This window comes from Rhinolophus ferrumequinum, chromosome X (assembly GCF_004115265.2).
Source record: "Rhinolophus ferrumequinum isolate MPI-CBG mRhiFer1 chromosome X, mRhiFer1_v1.p, whole genome shotgun sequence".
Taxonomy (NCBI): Eukaryota; Metazoa; Chordata; class Mammalia; order Chiroptera; family Rhinolophidae; genus Rhinolophus; species Rhinolophus ferrumequinum.
In genome coordinates, this window is record NC_046284.1 from 6,495,998 (window position 1) to 6,511,027 (window position 15,030).

Consider the following 15,030-nt stretch of genomic DNA (forward strand, 5'->3'; position numbering starts at 1 on the left):
TCCTGCTGCACCTGTGCCCCACGCCCTTGCTGGGGCCACCGCCCTTGGTCTCCCTGCCCTGCCCAGCCCCTCCAACTGGGGCCCCTCTCAGGATTCAGTTCAAGGGTGGGGAGAGGTGGCTGGGAGGGGAAAGCCAGCCCCGCATTCCCTCACCCCCCACCCCCGCCCCAGATCGTCCTGCCAGCTCACCCAGCATGTCTCACCAGGAGGATTTAAAGCCAAGGGCCCCCAACAGAGGCCATCACCGGACTCTGCCACCCGAGGGTCGCGGCGGGCCCGAATGTGGGGGCGGAGCTGGAGTGCAGGGGCGGGGCCGAGCCATATCCAAGCCCCGCCCCCCGCCCCGGGCCCCGCCCCGGGCCCTGCGGAACCCCCGGAGGAGGGGGTGGGTGGGGCGAGGCTGGATCAGCTGAGTGACAGTCACGGGACCTCGACCAGCTCCGCCTGGCTTCCTGGAGGAGAGGGAGGGATGAGCGGGGGTCTCCGAGTGTGGCAGGCCAGTGGTGGGGCCGGTGGGAGAGAGGTGGTTGTCCTGGAGGGTCCCCGATTCGGTGGGGTCAGTCCTGGGGCGGGACCCGGGCTGGAGGGCAGCCCCGCACACGGGTGGGGGAACCCCAAGGGCTGGGTCCCCAGGCCTGGGGGCCTACGGGAGACGGGCCAGGCCGCCCTGGTGCGCACTCGAGCCTGGGGTGACCTGAGATACAGAGGAGGCCGTTGAGGAGGCTGGGGCCCAGGAAGACGGGGAGGTCTGTGGGCGAACTGCGCCTCCAAGTTCCGAGTTCCCCAGGACATGGAGAAGGAGCGGGAGACTCTGCAGGCCTGGAAGGAGCGTGTGGGGCAGGAGCTGGACCGTGTGATGGCTTTCTGGATGGAGCACTCCCACGACCAGGAGCATGGGTGCGCCTTGCCTTTCCAGTGCCCTCAGCAGGGTCTTTGCCCTGCCAGAGCCCCCACCTCCCTCTCAGCAGACTCAGAGCTGCTGCCGGGCCCAGCAGGCTGTGGGGAGTGCAAGGCCCTTTCTCCCTTTGCTAACGCTGCTGCGTCCCACAGGGGCTTCTTCACGTGCCTTGGCCGAGATGGGCGGGTGTATGACGACCTCAAGTATGTCTGGCTGCAGGGGAGGCAGGTAGGAATGTGCCCCGGCTTGCAGCTCTTCCAGGGGCGGAAGTCAGAGTCAGCGTGGCCTGTCCTGCCTCAGTCTTGTCCGCGAGCGCGCACACGCGACAAGGCCCATCATCTCGACACTCTTCCTCCTGGGACAAGGGCACCTAGAACTGCCCCTCGTCCGTACCCTGCTGCTCCCAGCTTAAGCCTTATTCCCTCTGCTCCCCCACAGGTGTGGATGTATTGTCACCTGTACCGCAAGTTCGAGCGTTTCCGCCGCCCTGAACTTCTAGAGTCAGCTAAAGCAGGTGCCCTGCCTCCTATGTCCCCGGAGGGCAAGTTTACTCAATAGCTCACGCGTGCCTAGTTCCTAGAGGGGTCTAGAAACAGCGAAGGGCCTGGGGACACTCACAGGTGGGAAGGAGGGGAGAGGGGGGAGTGTCCTTACCTGAGTTCTAACATGCCACTTCCCAACCACCAGGTGGCGAATTTTTGCTCCGTTCTGCCCGAGTGGCGCCTCCTGGGAAAAAGTGTGCCTTTGTGCTGACGCGGGATGGCCGCCCTGTCAAGGTGCAGCGAACCATCTTTAGTGAATGTTTCTACACTATGGCCATGAACGAGCTGTGGAGAGTGACAGGGGAAGCGCATTACCAGGTGTGTGGGAGCCCTGTGAGTCTCCGTGCCCTTCCTTGTACTGGGCATGGCCACTTGATGCATTCCTACTCTGTGCAAGCCCCCGTCTGGGCCCTGTCTGCAGGCTGGGTCTGTTGTCAATGTCAATCCTTCTAGGACCCCAAGGCTCCAGGCAACACCCTCCTTGTTGCGCGGTAGTGTCACTGTGTGTCTAAGGGTGTCCCTCCCCAGATGTTTCCTTCACTTCTGAAATCCTCCCCCCTCCCCGCACCTTCACAGAGGCCCTGGACACAGAGGGACCAATCCTGCTTGCCTCTGGGAGGGGGGCTCTCCCTCCTCCCTGGGGCCCCTTGAGACCTGAGGCAGGGTGGAACAGATCCACCCCGGCCCCCAGCACCCAAGCCCCCCCAGCACCCAAGCCGGGGCCAGGCCCAGAGTAGGCCCTTGGTGAAGGAAGGTGTCCTGCGAGTAGGTGGGAGGACAGGGCTTTCCCACCTCAGGGCTGAGCCCCGGGGACGGCACTGGGTGGGATGCAGCCTCAGCCTCCGCCTCCCCTCACCCCTACCCCACCCAGATCGAAGCGGTGGAAATGATGGATCAGATCGTACACTGGGTGCGTGAGGACCCGTCGGGGCTGGGCCGACCCCAGCTCCCGGGGGCCCCGGCCTCAGAGCCCATGGCAGTGCCCATGATGCTGCTCAACCTGGTGGAGCAGCTCGGGGAGTCGGATGAGGAGCTGGCGGGCAAATACGCGGAGCTGGGGGACTGGTGCGCCCAGAGGATTCTGCAGCACGTCCAGGTGGGGGGCAGGAGGCCGACACCTGCTGCCAGACGGGACCTTGGCACTGGGGGGCAGGGCAACCCCCACCCCTCAGGGCCCCGGTGGTCCCCTTCACAGACTGGGAGACATGGGGAGGCTCGGCCAGGGCGAGGCATGGCCTGGGACCCTCGGGAAGGTGGAGGCCCCAGGGAGCCGCTGGGACCAGGGGCAGGAGGGAGGGTGCCAGAGTCCCAGGCACGTCAGAGAGCAGGAAAACCTGGCCAGACTCAAGTCCTTCCAGGCCTCTGTGGGCAGCCCAGCACCCAAATCTCAGTCCCCCCTCAATGTTTCACCCTTGCCACCTGGGGGACCCAGGTCCAAAGCCGGGGTTAGAACCGGTTCAGGCTCCTGGGAGTGAATGGGCTCCTGCTCAAATGCCCTCTGAGCCAGGCTTGCCCAAGCTTGCAGATTATGGAGGGAGCGATGTCTGAGGCTGAAGGCAGAATTACCTTCTCCTGCTCCTCCCCTGGCAGAGGGATGGGCAGGCGGTGCTGGAGAATGTGTCAGAGGATGGTGAGGAACTTCCTGGTTGCCTGGGGAGACACCAGAACCCAGGTGAGGGACATGGTGGGCTGGGGGCTGCCCAGGAGAAGTGCTCGGTCTTGGGTTCTGGGCTGCAGATGTGGGGAGCACCTGGGGACTGATTTCTTCCCTTCACCCTCCACCAGCCAAGGATCAGGCAAGAAGGGAGGACAGGCCTCCCAGGCTGGGGCATCAGCAGCAACAGAGCAAGTCTGGGAAGCACTGGGAGGGCAAGCTTTCTGCATGCGAGCAGCTGTCGGGTGGGCGGGGGAGCTCAGAGCTGCTCCCACTGTTAGGGAGAGAGGCAAGGGGCACCGTGGGCAGGTGGTCAGCGCAGGGACTTGGGCCTCCCGCCCAGGGGAGGATGCCTTACTCCAAGCCTTCACCAGGTCATGCGCTGGAAGCCGGATGGTTCCTGCTGCGACACGCCATCCAGAAAGGTGACCCTGAACTTCGAGCCTACGTGGTTGACAAGTTTCTATTGTTGCCTTTCCGCTCTGGATGGGATCCGGATCATGGAGGTCTCTTCTATTTCCAGGATGCTGATGGCCTCTGCCCCACCCAGGTGGGAATGTGCCCAGGGCCATGTGATACTAACCTGTTCAAAGCTTTCTGTCCTGGGAGATTCAAAGCTTGCTTTCGTAGAGGGGGACCTGGGGCTCAGAGCAGTGAACTTGCCCAACGTGACCCCAGCGGTAAGCTCTTGACTTCCGTGCCAGTGGCACTCAACCTCATGTGCATAGGAAGGCCATTAGGGAGCATGAACAATGCCAATGCAGAGACTCATGTCCCCTTCATCTTTGAAAGGCATTCTGGGTGATTTTAAGCAGTGGGAGCAGATTTGCTCCCTTATGTCTGTTGCCTCTGATTGAGCCTTGATCCTGCTGAGATCCACAGAGGGTAGCTGACCCTGCCACTGGCAGGAGCTGAGTGTCCAAGTAACTTTAGACAGACTGACAGGACAGACAGGGCTAAAGGGAAGCCTGCCCCACCCTTTCCCTTTGGAAGGGGCACTTGGGGTGCACTGGGTCAGGAAGCTGGTCCCATTCTGAGGGGTCATTCAGACCCCCAAGGATGTCTCTGCTCTGCTTTCAGCTGGAGTGGGCCATGAAGCTGTGGTGGCCACACAGCGAAGCCATGATTGCCTTCCTCATGGGCTACAGTGACAGCGGGGACCCTGCCTTGCTGCATCTCTTCTACCAGGTGGCTGAGTACACCTTCCGCCAGGTAAGTGTGCTTCCTGGTCCACGTCTCTCTATGGGCTCAGCAAGCATGCGGAGGAGAGAGTAGGCAGCCATTCCTTGCCAGGCAGGCCAGGGCCAGACTTTCCTGGGCTGTGGGAGGAGGCTGGGTCAGGGTGGGGAGGGTCTCACCCACACTGGGTGTGGTCCCTCAGCTGGTATGAGAGTTCCTGGAAGTCCGGCCCCAGTGCCCTCTGTTCAGTCAACAAAATGGTCTCTGCTACCCTGGAGCCCATGTTTCAGTGTGTGAGTGGGGAGGGGGCAGACTATAAACAAGAAAATCAGCAAACATAGAGATGGTGATGAGAACTATGGAAAATAAAGCAGGGTCAGGGTTGTGGGAGGGAATAAAGGTGCTGGGGGGCGCTCTGTAGAGTGATCACCTTGTGTGATTCAGGCATGACTGGGTCCTTCCGGATGGGAGGCTGCAGGGCACAGAGCGAAGGCCGGGAGATAGGGAGCTGTAGCTGTCATCGCGGCCGGCGAGGATGAGGGCCTGGCCTGGGGTGGGAGCTGCAGAGGAAAGATGGACCAGCGTCTGGTCACATGGGACAGGTCTGGGCCATGATTGTCTGAGGGTCATAAGAATATACATGATCCTGGGAACCAGGAGGCAAAGTGAGCTTTTGAGTACAGAAAGAGAAGAGGGAATAGGAGGGCCCCGCAGAGGAGAGAAGAATGAGCTGTAAGGTAGGAAGGAAGCCGGGGGCCAATGTGCCATGAGCAGAGTGCTGAGCTGTACCAGCTGCTGCCAAGGGGGCACCTCAGGTGCTGAGCCTAGTGGTAAGGGAACGAAGATTCCTGATGTGTGTCTAGAACCACAACTCACTCCATTGGTAAACTCCAGAATGGGAAGGACTATAGCAGGGAGTCTTATTCTGGTGTCTGTGGGCTTCGAAACCTGAGGGAAAATTACATCTTTATTTGCACTAAGCTCTAACTGGAATCCAGCATTTACTTCCATTGTGAATGGAGGCAGTGATCTCAGTGGTATTAGCGGTGCCCAACTTTGTCACCAATAGAAACCCCAAATATGTTCATATTACATTGTACTTAGACAGGCATCTCCAAGCAGCTCTCATGCTTGTCACTACTTCCAAACACAGGAGTCATGAGACCCGAGGCGACATCTTAATATCGAATGTATTCATAAAGAACATGTGTTAGAGGCCACCAGTTCTAGGTGCATAAAGTGAAATTTAAGGAATACATTTTAAAGAGACAGAGATGGTGTTGAACAATCACACTAGTTATCAACAGGTAAATCATGCACTAACCAATATAACAATACAAAAAGCAAAAGTCCAGACATCCATGGAAAAACTGCACAGGAAAACGGTTACATTCTTTGTTATCTTCCCATGCCAGGGTAAGTAGTAGAAAAATCAGGACACAGTGTTGCTAGAAAGAATGAAAAGATACAGAACTAGTTTTACTTCCTACGAAGAATACACCAACTCATGGGCCCCAATTTAAAAAGATATTTTGGTAGTGGACTTCAATGTCATTGATTTCCTCTGTGACCTTTTTGAGAAGGGGCCGCACTCCACTGAAGTCTCTATGGGGGAGGAAAGAGAGGGCCTAGGTCAGGGCTCTGAGTTCTGTCTTGGGGGTATCTGGAAGGAATTGACAAGCTTCCAGGGGACAGGTGCCCAATGGGAAGTGAGCCGGAGAGAAGGAAGGGATGCAGAAGGGTCAAAAGAGTTGCTGGGCAGGGGCAGGCTTCAGGAGGCTCTGAGGGATGGGGACTTGCATTTGGGACCTTTGGAGAGCAAGGCAGGAGTCAGAACTCCGTGCTGGATGTCCCCAATCTCACCTACTGGAAGGCAGGCCTGGGAAACAGGGAACGGACTCCAAGGGAGTAACTTATTACAAAGTTATGTGACAGGTTCAGCACCTCCATCAGGGTTTCCTTTGTTTCTTTCTTTAAAGCATTTTTATTGAAGTACAATTTATATACACTAAAATGTATCCATCGTGAGTGTTCAGTTCACTAAGACTTAAAATGTATACATCTGTGTAACCACAAGCCCAATCGAGATAAAGAATGTTTCTATCATTCCCAAGCAAGGTTCTTTTCAGTGCATCTTGCAGTATTTCATCTGACAGCCTGCGGCCCCCTCCCCCAGTGGGTTATTTAGCTGCAGACTCGCACCCCACTGCAGAAAGTGGAAACGGGAAAGCCCTTTGATTTCATTTTGTCCACGACGCCGTACCGCCTTTAAGAGCACTGATTCTGGAGCCTTGTTACCCGGAGTCAACCTGACCCCGGGTGGCCGGACGGTGAACGCCCCTTCCCTAAGCCTGTGGCATCTGGGCGGGTCCTGCAGGCGCTGGCTGTCACTGTCTCATTGTTATTCCAGTTTCGCGATCCTGAGTACGGGGAATGGTTTGGCTACCTAAACCGTGAGGGGAGGGTCGTCCTCACCATCAAGGGGGGTCCCTTCAAAGGTGAGTGGGGTACAGGGCGGGGCCGCAGGGGCTCGGGGCATTCGGCCGCCCCCGACCCTCCCAACTCGCCGTCTCGCCTCTCCCCGCAGGCTGCTTCCACGTGCCGCGGTGTCTCGCCATGTGCGAGGAGATGCTTGGCGCCCTACTGAGCCGCCTACCCCCGGTCCCGGCCCCCAGCGCTGGGTCCCTGCCAGCCGCCCCCGCCCACCGTGGCGCGGAATAAAACTGAGCTTGCAACACAGTCCGTGTGCACGCGTCTGTGGGGTCTCGGGAGGGCACCTGCTCGCCGGGACAGTGACCCGCCCCGCGCGCGGGACCGTCTCGGCGCGCCGACAGTCCCGCCCGGGTCCCCGACAGCCTGACACCCCGCCCGCCGACAGTCCCGCCCCAACCCCGCCCGTCCCGCGCATTGGCCAAGCGGCCGCGAGGGCGGGTCCGGCGGCTCGCACTTCCGGCCGGTGGCCGGTCCCGGGGCGCGCCGCCCCTTCCGCCGCCTCCCCCGCTAGCCTGGCCCCAGCCCCAGCCCCGGCCCGGCCGCCCCGGCGTCACTTCGGAGCGTGGCGGCAGCTGACTGCGCGTTCACGAGCCGCTGGGAGCCGGGAGTCCCGCCGCCGTTATGAACATCCGCAATGCGAGGGTGAGGGGACAGGGCGGGAGGCTGTCCGCGCCGCGTGGGTGCGGGCCCAGTGGCCGCGTGCGCATGCTCTCGAGGGGTCCGGTGGATCCCGGGCCAGCTGCCTGGCGTGGGGAGGTGAAGGCCACCGTGCCCGTGGGACCGGACCTAGCTGAAGAGGAGGCCGGGGCTGCGAATCCCGTCTTTGCGGGATGTCTGGACTCAGCTGGATGGTGTCCGGGAGCCCCCCTGGCACCCACGCTCATGCCAGGAACAGAGGGCTTTTGCACAGCGGCTGTGGGCCAGGCCTGTGTAAAGGCAGGCAGTCACAGGCCCGCCTAGCCCTGCGTGGCGGGCGGGGGGGGCGCGGGCGGTGAGTAGACAGGCAGGGAGCAGGCTTCTGACAGGACCGAGGCCTACTTAGTCACCGCAGCCCCTGGCCTGATCGCATTCCACTGCCCTCCTCCCCGCAGCCGGAGGACCTGATGAACATGCAACATTGCAACCTCCTGTGCCTGCCGGAGAACTACCAGATGAAATACTACTTCTACCACGGCCTCTCTTGGCCCCAGGTGGGCAGCCGGGGCCTCTGGGGACGGGGGACACCAGGCGTCGGTTTGGCAGGAGCGAGTGCTTTCAGCTGGGGTGGGGGGGCGTAGAACTGGGCCAAGGGAGGGGCAGGATGCCCACCTGTGTCTGTCGTCTCCCGGGCGAATGACGGGAACAGTGTGGTGTGGGGAAACCAAGCCACTTGGCCCAGAGGTTAGGAGCTGTCACTGAGCGCGCCACTTGATTGACTTCTGTCTGTCATGCACACAGCGAGAGGCCAGAGGCGGAAGGTGGGGGGAAGTTGGGAGCCGGGGTCCTGTAGGGGCTCCTCACCGGACAGGAAGCTCTTTTCTGACTTCTTTCTCCTCCCTGTCACCCAGCTCTCTTACATCGCTGAAGATGAGAACGGGAAGATTGTGGGGTACGTCCTGGCCAAAATGTGAGTTTCCAAGGAAGGAGAGAGAAGCCTGCTGGGGGAGGGGAAAGGGGAGGGGGGATCTCGGGGGGCACCAACACCGCTCGTCTGGTGGATGCTGCCTGGGTTGTTTTTTAAAATTAATCGACGACTTTTTTTTTTTTTTTAGTTCAGTTTTAGGTTTACAGCAAAATTGAGTGGCAAGGACACAGTTCCCATATACCCCTTCCCCCCCCAATTTCCTCAGTGCCGTCATGTGGTATATTTGTTACAATGGATGAACCAATATTGCTACATTATTAAAGTCCGTAGTTCCGTTACATTTCCCTCTTGGTGGTGTACTTTCTGTAGGTTTACACAAATGTTTAATGATATGTATCCACTATTAGAGTATCATACAGAGTAGTTTCACTGCCCTAAAAATCCTGTTTCCTTGACTATTCATGTCCCCTCATCACAACCACTACTCTTTTTACTGTCGCCATAGTTTTGCCTTTTCCAGAATGTCAAGATGGAGTCATACACTATATAGCCTTTTCACATTGACTTCTGTCATTTAGTATGTGCATTTAAGGTTCCTCCATGTCTTTTCACGGCTTGCTAGCTCATTTCTTTTTATCACTGAACAATATTCCATTGTATTCTGTTGACACTGCACATGCCTTTTGGCTGTGGTGTGGGGGTTTGAGAGTCCCAGCTCTCCCTCACCCCAGGTCTAGGGGGACTTTGGGACCAACCAGAGGAATCTGTACTCCTGCCATGTGCATGTGTGGGGAGTAGCGCACGTGCATCAGGCTCCTTGCTAGCCTCTCTTCTTTCTTCCTGCTCTAGGGAAGAGGACCCAGATGACGTGCCCCACGGACATATCACCTCACTGGTGTGTAGGGCGCACCCATGCGCTGGTGGGGGTGGAGGTAGGTGGTGGTTGGGCAGCCCTTGAGGTCCCACCCTTCTCCCACCAGGCTGTGAAGCGTTCCCACCGGCGCCTCGGCCTGGCTCAGAAGCTGATGGACCAAGCCTCCCGAGCCATGATCGAGAACTTCAATGCCAAATACGTCTCCCTGCATGTCAGGAAGAGGTGGAAGCTGGGGCCGAGGGAAAGGGGGAGTGGGGAGGAGATACCGTCTTGATGTGGGTCCTGGAGTACCCTGCCTTTTGGAAAAGATCTGGGCAGTGGGCTTAGTGGGGAGGGAGAGTGCGAAGAGGGGCAGGACCTGGACGTGCTGTCCCTGCCTGGCCAAGTCTGTGCAGCTCAGCAGTGCCTTATTCCCCTGCAGTAACCGGGCCGCCCTGCACCTCTATTCCAACACCCTCAACTTTCAGTAAGTAAATCTACATTTTTCTAACGGAGTGGGGTGGTCCCAGGTCTGGCTCATCCTGGCGGTGGAGATGGGGTGAGCTGCCTTCCAGGCAGGGGGTCAAGAGCGGCTGAGATGGGGAGCAGGTCGTGGACGCCACGCACGTTGCCAGGGTTCCTCCTCCACTCTCGGTGGCGATGGCACCGACCTGCTGCCATCTGCTCAAAGCAGGTTGTGATGCAGTAGATGCGTGGTATGTCTTGCTGGGTGGAGGAGCGATGGCTTGATGCTGGCTGGCGCTAGGCTGGGGCGTAGTGAAGAGTACACAGGCTTTTCACCGAATGTTCAGGAGTAGAGATGAGGGCCCAGGACATGAGCAGAAGCCAAGGAGCAGGACTCAAAGTGGCCAGGCACCTAAAAGCATCTAAGTGGGACCAGAAGAAAGGAGAATATGGTGCTACAGAAACCTAAGCACATCCAGTTAGGATGTGCCATCAGCATGAGGAGTGGAGGGATCTAAAGCCCTGGGCATCCTGGTGGGTGAGGACAGGTCCACTCAGGGTCGCGGAAGTCACTGTGTGCCCGGCACAGGACAGAGAGAGCCTGGCAGGGAATTCACGTGCCTGATACTCAGTGACGAAAGCCACTTGAAAGTGAGCCTGGGGCAGGCTGTCCGTGGAGGGCCCACCGAGATGGCACTCAGCCTCAGTTTGGTGGGGGATGATAAGGGACTGCTGTGAAGGGCATCTGAGGAAGGATCTTTGACCCGGGGGCCAATGCCTCTGGTAGCCAGCAATTCCAGGGGCTTAGGGCTGGCAGGGCCTTTCTAGGCCATCGAGTCCAGCTCCCTTTTCAGTGGCTGGGTGCCCAAGTCTGCATGCACCCCTCTGGTGGCTCCGCCCTTGAGCCGCTGGGGCCCGGAGCTGTGCTGCCTGGCACGACTGCCAGGAACAGAGCCACAGTACCACTCCTCCCTGGTTCCGATCGCTAGGCATAGGAACTGGCCATGTGTGTTCAGTAAGTGACAGGGAACAGGACAGGGAGGGAAGGAGATGGCTAAACTCAGGGCTTCAGTTCACAAGAAACCACAGAAACAGATCTTGGTGGCCAAGTTAGGGATGCAGGACAGTAGCAGGACCTGGGGCGGTGGGTGGGGATAAAGGCTCTGGGCACTACTTACTGCTGGAGAGAGCCAAGGGAAGGCCATGTTGGGAACAGGGCTTCTTGTCTCAAGAGTCCTTCAAGGGGGAATGACACCCTGCCCCACTAGCATATGATGCCAGAAGGCTGAAAAGCATTTGCCCCCTGATTTGGGTCATCTTCCTTCTCTCTACCCGCTCCCCACAGGATCAGCGAAGTGGAGCCCAAATACTATGCAGATGGGGAAGATGCGTATGCGATGAAGCGGGATCTCACCCAGATGGCCGATGAGGTAAACGTTTCGTGCGGCCAGGGCCACGGTCCCCACAGATAAAAACCAGCAAGGCAACCAGGGGAGATCCTGCTGGAGGGAAGGAAACGCTCCCAGGGGCCCCGAGACAGAAGCAGGCCTGCAGTGGCTGGAGGGGAGATAGACTGGGTGTCAGCCCTTGTGGCTACGTTGCTGGGAGTCATGGCCCTCGTCATCTGACTTGCCTCAGCTGTCAGGTGGGGAGCTGGGCCTTGGCAGGGCTTTGAAGGAGGCCACGTTGGCTCAAGATTCCATTCTCTCGGGAAGAAGCCTGTGCCACCGCACAGCGTGATGTGACAGGCAAGGGAGGAGGCCCCTGGATTCGCTGAGAGCAAGGGCCCCAGGATAGTACGGGGGGTGGGTGTTAGGGGGCTCGGGTTTAGCCATGGCCTGCCCTAAGGCTCAGGGATGAGACAGAACAGGGCTGAGGAAAGTCAAGGTCCCGCAGCAGCCCGTGTGAGGGAGGCATGAGCACCCTCCCTTTACAGGAGAGACAAGAGGCCCAGAGAGGGCAGAGCCAGGATTCAGCCCAACATAGTCCTGTTTCCTACCCTGGCCCTGCTGCCTCTCATTTTGCTCCCTGCCCCCAGCAAGTCGACAGGCATAGGCTCCCTTGGGTGGCCAGAGAGGACCTACGTGGTCTGGAGACTTAGGTCCTGTCTCCTCCTTGCCACCTCTCCCTGGGAGCAGCTGAGGCGGCACCTGGAGCTGAAGGAGAAGGGCAGGCACACAGTGCTGGGCTCCATCGAGAACAAGGTGGAGAGCAAGAGCAACTCACTTCCAAGCTCAGGAGAGGCCTGTCGTGAGGAGAAGGGCCTGGCAGCTGAGGACAGCGGTGGTGACAGCAAGGACCTCAGCGAGGTCAGCGAGACCACAGAGAGCACCGACGTCAAGGACAGCTCAGAAGCCTCTGACTCAGCATCCTAGAGCCTGCACGTGCTCCTCTCCGCCCTGGCCTGCCCACCCCATCCTCACCCCTCAAGGTTTCACAATAAACTTCACCCAGTGGCCTTGGGGGGTTTGTGTGTGCGAGTGTGCACATTTGGGGGGGGTGCCTCTCTCAGGCCCCTCTGTGTCCCTATGGATGTGGACCTCACAGCATTTTGGCACAGTGCATCCTTCAAACCCAAGTAGAAGGGAAGAGTTTTATCAGGGCTTTGGAGGTGGGGCTCCCAAGTCTGATGGTTTTCGGCATCTTTGGGCCCTGGGGAGGGAGACCCTGGAGTTCTGGGAGCCACCTCCACCTTGCGGGCAGACACTGCCTTCTGAACCCTGCTCTGCCACTGCTTTGCTGGGTTCGAGATGCCTAAGTCCAACTGCTCATTGGGCTTCTCTACTGATGTCCTAGCTGGGTAATGGCCCAACCAACTACCCAGTTACTCAAGTCTGGGCAACCATCCTTGATTCCTCCCTTCCCTGCTATCCAAAAGGTCAGTGAGTCCTATGTGTTCGAGCCCCATAATACCCTTTGACTCCACTCCCTAACTTAAGCCTTAAGTTGAAAATAGTTAATAGACTTTCTTTTTAGTACAGTTTTAGGTTTACAGAACTGAGCAGATAGTACAGAGTTCCCCTTCAGTTTCCCCTATTAACATTTTGCATTAAGTGTTGCATTTGTTATCATTGATGAGCCAATATTGATACATTATTGTTAACTGTAGCCCCGGGTTTACATTCCCCTCTTTGTGTTGTACAGTCTATGGGTTCTTCTTGTTTGTTTAAGGAGAGCGCAGCTCACAGTGGCCCAGGCGGGGATCAAACTGGCAACCTTGGTGTTATTAGCACCAGGCTCTAACCAACTGAGCTAACCGGTCACCCCCATGGGTTTTGACAAATGCATAATGTCATTTCATGGAGAATATAAGCCCTCCGTTTTTCATGGCTTCACTATAACCCCAAAATTGGCTCCTGTGCCCTTTCCTCTGGCTGCAGCGCCATCACTTGCTGCTCCTAGTCCCTGAGCGGGCTTTGGGCTGCCCACCTCCCATGGAAGCTCAACACTCCTGAGCTGTCATTGTACCTTATCCCCTGCTACTGCAGATGGCACACTGCTCCCCCGCCAGGCTGAATATTCGCCACCGGCGCCTGGAACTCGGTTCTCTTTGGCTGGCGCCTGGCACGTGACCAACAGGCAGGGGGGGGGGGGGGAGCGAAACTAGCGGCTGGGGGCGGGGCCGGAAAAATGCGCCTGCGCACTCCTATTTGGTCGCCCGCTTGGGCGGGGCTGCGTTCTGATTGGCTGAAGTTGCGGGGCTGAGGAGGAAGAGCCTCGCCCCGCCCTCCGCGCCTGCCGCCAGTCCCTTCCGGTTAGCCAGCCGGGGCGGGCTTCGTTCCCAGGCTCTGATTGGTCCGGCGGCAGCAGCGAGCGGGCATGCGCGCTACCTGGGCCGCGCCCCAGCGCTGGTGGGAGGGATCCCGCGGAGTCTGACGGGGCGACTTGGGGCGCCCGCCTTCCTCCCCCGCGGAGCCCACAGGCACCGGGCCCGCCCTTTGCCCTCCTTGCCCTGGGTCCCTGGCGGGCTGTTGATGCTTGGCCGCCCCCAGGCGGTTGGGTTTCCTGGGCGGAGGTGGGAACTGGGGGGAAGGAGGGGAAGCCGCAGGCACGCCTGGTCTTCGGGGCCCAGCACTTCCCCCGCCTCTGTAGCACCCGCCTCTAGGAAGGGCTGCTTCTGTGCCCAGGAGCCTAGCCTAGGCTGGAAGGCTGTGCGAGGGAAAGCAGGCTTCCTTAGCCTCTCGCCTTGCGAATGGGGGTGGGTTCAGGGGACCCTCCAGGGACGTCTCCCCAGGGGTTGAACCTATACACAGAGGTGCATAACATTGACCTCTGAAGTCCCCAGAGGTCACTTCTGGGAAGCTGACTTGAAGGAAAGTAAGAGGGGCCCCACTGCCCAGTTTATGCTCTCATCTGTTCTTGCCCTGATGTGGACGGCAACAGCCTCCCCGTTGATCTCATCTCCCTTTTGGTCCATCATCCACACAGCAGACCTGAGCACGTCAGCCCTGCCGTCACCCCTCAGGACCAAATGTACACTCCACTGGGCAACAGATTTAGCAAGGTCCCACAGATCTGGTCCTCTCCTGTGGGATGATGAGATTTTGGATTCTTTGGGGACAATGGAGCTGAGGACAGAGCAAGCGGTAAGGCCTTAAATGCCAAACAAGTGTCCTAAAAGCAAGGGCTAAATATTTGAGGTTTTAAAACAGTGGCTGAATGGGGCATCACTTCAATGTTTCTGGAGTCAGAATTTCTGGTCAGTAAAGGACAGAGGAGAGTATTTAAAAGTAGGGACTTGGGTGGCCGGTTAGCTCAGTTGGTTAGAACGTGGTGCTGATAACACTAAGATTGCCGGTTCATTGCCCGCTTGGGCCACTGTGAGCTGTGCCCTCCTTAAAAAAAATTTTTCTTTAAATAAAAAGGAGGGGCTGAGGCCAGTTCAGCAGCAGTTTGCTGTGGGCTTGAGTCCTGTGCCAGGCTCTGGAAGAACAGTCAGGGCTCAGATGGAGGGTAGGAGGCAAGGTGTGTTGGGGTTAGCTGATGAGGGGCATGGGTTCCTGACAACAGGAGCAGGTGCAGGGGATGGGTGCACCCTTGGGTGCTGCCGGAAGGGGCAGGAGGCTCACCCACCTTGCTGGAGGAATCAAACAGTGGTACAACTGACACCAGCTACCGATAACCCACGTCCTGGGACTGCTGGGGGATAGCCAGCTCCCAGGTCTTCCAGCCCCAGGCCCCAGGGACACATGGCGTCTTAGAGAGGGGCTTTGGTACTGGGTGGGGGGCAGTGAGCTGAGAAGGTATGTTTTCCCCTTCTGGGCAAGAGAGTTGCTTATAGTTGAAAGGCAGGAAGTAGCTGCATAACCTCTCCCTCCTGAAGAGCTGCAGGTTGAGGTCACGTGTGCTCACATGTGCATAGAGCCCGACTTTGACATCCAT

The 15,030-nt window shown here is 58.4% G+C and overlaps 2 protein-coding genes across 5 annotated transcripts; both read left to right on the forward strand.

The window, feature by feature from the left end:
* Positions 1 to 408: 408 nt before the first annotated feature.
* On the forward strand, positions 409 to 7,386 carry RENBP (renin binding protein). 3 transcript variants are annotated; one of them, XM_033114200.1, is made up of 11 exons: positions 409 to 496; positions 788 to 897; positions 1,051 to 1,126; positions 1,337 to 1,412; positions 1,586 to 1,758; positions 2,312 to 2,536; positions 3,031 to 3,112; positions 3,469 to 3,644; positions 4,175 to 4,306; positions 6,684 to 6,771; positions 6,861 to 7,001. In XM_033114200.1, the coding sequence occupies exons 1-11, from the start codon at positions 470 to 472 to the stop codon at positions 6,992 to 6,994; spliced, it is 1,299 nt and encodes a 432-aa protein (XP_032970091.1). In that variant the 5' UTR covers positions 409 to 469; the 3' UTR covers positions 6,995 to 7,001. The 3 variants fall into 3 exon arrangements, with proteins under 3 accessions (XP_032970091.1, XP_032970083.1, XP_032970101.1); XM_033114192.1 differs by having other exon boundaries at positions 449 to 523; positions 6,861 to 7,386; XM_033114210.1 differs by lacking the exon at positions 409 to 496 and adding an exon at positions 518 to 556 and having other exon boundaries at positions 6,861 to 7,176.
* A 1-nt stretch (position 7,387) lies between these two features.
* On the forward strand, positions 7,388 to 12,111 carry NAA10 (N-alpha-acetyltransferase 10, NatA catalytic subunit). Of its 2 annotated transcripts, none has more exons than XM_033114223.1 (8): positions 7,388 to 7,408; positions 7,858 to 7,956; positions 8,314 to 8,372; positions 9,180 to 9,225; positions 9,311 to 9,426; positions 9,626 to 9,670; positions 10,994 to 11,078; positions 11,787 to 12,111. In XM_033114223.1, exons 1-8 carry the CDS (start codon positions 7,388 to 7,390, stop codon positions 12,021 to 12,023), a joined length of 708 nt encoding a protein of 235 aa, XP_032970114.1. In that variant the 3' UTR covers positions 12,024 to 12,111. The 2 variants fall into 2 exon arrangements, with proteins under 2 accessions (XP_032970114.1, XP_032970122.1); XM_033114231.1 differs by having other exon boundaries at positions 8,314 to 8,354; positions 11,787 to 12,023.
* Positions 12,112 to 15,030: the final 2,919 nt, after the last annotated feature.